Source organism: Egretta garzetta, unplaced genomic scaffold (assembly GCF_000687185.1).
Source record: "Egretta garzetta isolate BGI_Z169 unplaced genomic scaffold, ASM68718v1 scaffold66, whole genome shotgun sequence".
Taxonomy (NCBI): Eukaryota; Metazoa; Chordata; class Aves; order Pelecaniformes; family Ardeidae; genus Egretta; species Egretta garzetta.
In genome coordinates, this window is record NW_009259856.1 from 378,075 (window position 1) to 382,181 (window position 4,107).

Below are 4,107 nucleotides of genomic sequence, written 5' to 3' on the forward strand. Positions count from 1 at the left end.
CCTGGCAGCGGGAGGGGGGCAGCCCCCCTTATTCACGGCAAGGCACAAAGCCCGGTCAGCCCTGCCAGCTTACCAGCCGGCTTCACGCTCTTGCTCAGCAGTGTGGTGGAGGCGGCGGCTTTGGCTGACTAAGCTGCCTCTTATAAAATAAGAGACCTGGGAAAAACAGGAAAGTAGGCAGAAAAGAGGAATGGCACGTCAAGGAGCAGGCGGCGTCAGCGTCAGCACAAGCCTCAATATCCAAGAGCTTTTCCAGAGCTCAGCTGGATGTGTAGAGCTGGCTTGCGCTCTTGCTCAGCAGTGTGGTGGAGGCGGCGGCTTTGGCTGACTAAGCTGCCTCTTATAAAATAAGAGACCTGGGAAAAACAGGAAAGTAGGCAGAAAAGAGGAATGGCACGTCAAGGAGCAGGCGGCGTCAGCGTCAGCACAAGCCTCAATATCCAAGAGCTTTTCCAGAGCTCAGCTGGATGTGTAGAGCTGGCTTGAGGAGAGCTACGTTCACCCACGGGAACACAGTGGCCGACGGAGGGGCCTGCTTCAGGAGAAAGCCCATGTGCCTTTCCCGGGGCGTCTTCCCAGGCGAACGCGGTTGTGTCTTTTGTGACAACCCACCCAGAGACAATGCAGAAGGTGGTCGTAGATAAACGGTGTATTTCTAGTGTTATGGAAAGACATAAAATAACCACATTTCTTCTCACCCAACACATTTTCCAGAAGAAGAAAAAAACATCCACATGAATAGCAAGCCAGAAAACGTATTTCTCCTTTTTAAGAGAATGCCTGCTGATAGTGAAAGAATATCCATGTTTATTTTTAGCCCTAAGACAATCTTCTTGAATATTTCTATGCCTCTGTTTATGTGGGTACGTTAAACTTGTTTGGCAGTTGCACATATCTCAGAGGAGACGTTTCCTTGCAATGCTTGAGGAAAGACAGAAATGTAATAGAGTATGTGCAAAAGAGACAAACATGCTCTGAAATGTTCTCTGTCTTCTCTCGTCGTGCAGAAACATTACAGGATAAACCAAATCCTGGTTAGGAAACGAATACATTTAAGCAGATACCCCGATAGGAAGCCCTGCCGGGCATCAAGGCCGGGTCTCGCTGTCCCGTGCGGAAGCGAATGAGCGGCTCAGTTCCACCTACAGGAGGAGGCCTCCAGAGCAGCAGCTCTTTCTGTAGGGTCTCTGCTCGAGGACTGCTGGAACCTTTGTCTCTTGCTATGGCAACGTGAAGCCAAGCAGTGTTGGGCAGTGAGAGCAGAGAGATATTTAAGACAAGGTAATAGCTCCATTACATGATCCGTTTTCAGACTGGTATATAACGGACTGTAAAGACACGAGGTTTCAGCAAATAGAAGACTAATTCTTATTTTGGGGGTGGGGGCTATCATTTTTTTTCAGAAATCCAAGATTTCCACGTTCGAAAAAATGTGGGCTTTCATGAGCAGCAAACCCACAGCACTTGTTAAAAACAACGAGGAAGGAATCCAGCGAACCCTCACGGCCGATTACGCCCTGCTGATGGAGTCAACCACCATCGAATACATCACCCAGCGGAACTGCAACCTGACTCAGATCGGGGGGCTCATCGATTCCAAAGGCTACGGGATTGGGACTCCCATGGGTAAGTGACAGCACTGGGGTTTCTGTAGGTGGCCCTGGAGGGGGAGAAGTTACCACAAGTACAGGAGGTGGGATTAAGATAGTCTACTCGCAACAGTGAATTTCCATGCTCATGCTGCCTGCCTGTTGACAAGCGGTCTGAACCGCCCTGCTTAGCGCAGACATGTCCCCTGCTTTGTGTGATTGTTGTCCTACTTTCCCTCTGTGTGTAACAGTGTTCCCCCTCCCCAGGGTCACCGTACAGGGACAAGATCACCATTGCCATCCTCCAGCTCCAGGAGGAGGACAAGCTCCACGTAATGAAGGAGAAGTGGTGGCGAGGGAACGGCTGCCCTGAGGATGAGAACAAGGAGGCCAGCGCTCTGGGCATCCAAAACATCGGTGGGATTTTCATCGTTCTGGCAGCAGGCTTGGTGCTGTCTGTCTTCGTGGCCATGGTGGAGTTCATCTACAAGCTGCGCAAAACGGCGGAGCGTGAGCAGGTACTGATTTCCTCAGTCTCCCTGCACCACCACTAGCCCAGCCGTTAAGGATTTTGCACGCTGACCCCAGAGACAGGCAGGGAGATGGGCAGAGGGATTCAGCCCTGCCCCTGCTGCCTGGAGGTCCAAGCACCCGCAAACCCAAGGGCTGAAATGCAGCACCCCCAAAATGCCGTTCCCTAAGGCTCATTGCATCTGTCCCGCTCCGACAGCCTCAGGTCAGGGGGCAAATCGTGTCTACTCTGATCAGGGTCATCCGCTGCTGCAGTAACTAGGCTAGTAAGCATTTGTAGGGTAATTCTGAGCAAGCTGCCATGTAAGTGAGGAAAATACGGACAGAGGTCCCTGGGAGGGACCTTTCTGAGCTGCTGTATCCACTCGCCACTACCACATGCAATCGTGTTGCATATTCCAGGCATGATGCATACACGCATGAAGTCTCCATCTCTTCTCCCCACTCCTGTTCAAAGAGCCTCAAGGAACCGGCCAGGCTCCGCCAGGAAGCCTCACACTATTTCATCAACTTTTCACAACACTTACGCAAACGGCCCATCCCACCCGCAGTGGCGGATTAGTGCTCATGAAAGAAGCAGACTGCTTTTATGTTTTTCCCTCTTCCTTGCGTGTCACGGTACAGTAAGTGGAAAGTGCATTTGCGTGCATGACCAGAAATCCAAGCAAGCTGCCCATGTGATGGACTAGATAGATGAAGGAACACTGCCCACTAGCAAGCCCAGCGGGATTCGATAGCCCTCTGTTTCCCAGCACATAAATCTACCAGACCCCCAGCAGGGATCACACAAAGCGCCGGCACGCCAACAGCGCCTATGGCTCTGCCTTTTTGCGGGATTTAGTGTCAAAGGTACAGCTCTTGCCGAAGGAGAGAGGGGTCAACCAGATGCCCATGCATCACTGACATCCCGCTAAGCGCAGCTGATGCCTTAAATGCAGCCTAAACCTCGTGCTTGCCCTCCGCAGAGCCTAGCTTCAGCACCCTCCCGCTCATGCAGAGCTTGGCAGAACGTTTTGCCAGCAGTAACGGTGCTTTTTGTCCCTGCTCTCCCCAGCGCTCCTTCTGCAGCGCCATGGCCGATGAGATCCGGCTGTCGCTCACCTGCCAGCGACGGGTCAAACACAAGCCCCAGCCACCCGTCATGGTGAAGACGGACGCGGTGATCAACATGCACACGTTCAACGACCGACGGCTGCCGGGGAAGGACAACATGACCTGCAACACTGGATTGACACCTGTGTTTCCCTAGGGAATGGGAACAGGGGGGCGGGAGGGAAGGAATTGCGGCACAGAAGGCTGGATGCACTCTTAACTAGGGAAGAAAGGATTAAAAAACAAGAAAAAAAAACAGAAAAAAAAAAAAAAAGCCTGGTTTGGTTCATTTCAAGAACAAGGCCTTTACAACACAGCTGCATCGATCACCGGCACAGAAGCGAGAACTTCAAAGCATGGACGGTAACATGGGTCTTGGGGCTTCTCTGTTTTGTTTTTGTTATTTTTCATTCCTTTTTTTTTTTTTTTAACGCTTAGATCCTACAGGCCTCATGGAGTCCAATCACACTACCGCCCAGGAGTCTGATGTTTACATACTAAAAACACATGGAGGCGAAACAGAATTGAGCCAAACTGACCCTCGGCGGGTGAGGAGGAGCCCCCGAGCAAGGCTTCTTTAGCATGGCAATAAAAAGAAACACTTTGTCAGGTGCAGCGCGAGCAGCCGTCTGTGCGAGCATCTATTCCACACCAACATACACAGCACATTTGAGATCCATTGTCCGGGAAAGGGAAAGGTATCTGGGAAGCACCGTGACGGTCAAGGCTGTGCCTTCTCTCAAGGCAGCTCATGGTGGCCCTTTACCTCACAGCTGTGCTGGCCGTGGCCATCTGCAGCCCTCGTGGGGACGTGGTGGGAGAAGGCAACGCACACGTCCATCAGTAGATCCCAGCTGGCTACGAAGGGGCAAGTAAGCCTGAATGGAGCCGAACT

General features: G+C 51.9%; 1 protein-coding gene across 1 annotated transcript in view; it reads left to right on the forward strand.

The window, feature by feature from the left end:
• The window catches only part of GRIK3 (glutamate ionotropic receptor kainate type subunit 3), a 53,176-nt gene extending 49,807 nt beyond the window's left edge, over positions 1–3,369 (forward strand). The window contains exons 13-15 of the mRNA XM_035895513.1: positions 1,404–1,626; positions 1,857–2,107; positions 3,175–3,369. Of these exons, the coding sequence (XP_035751406.1) occupies positions 1,404–1,626; positions 1,857–2,107; positions 3,175–3,369 (669 nt within the window). The remainder of the gene's footprint in view (positions 1–1,403; positions 1,627–1,856; positions 2,108–3,174) is intronic.
• Positions 3,370–4,107: the final 738 nt, after the last annotated feature.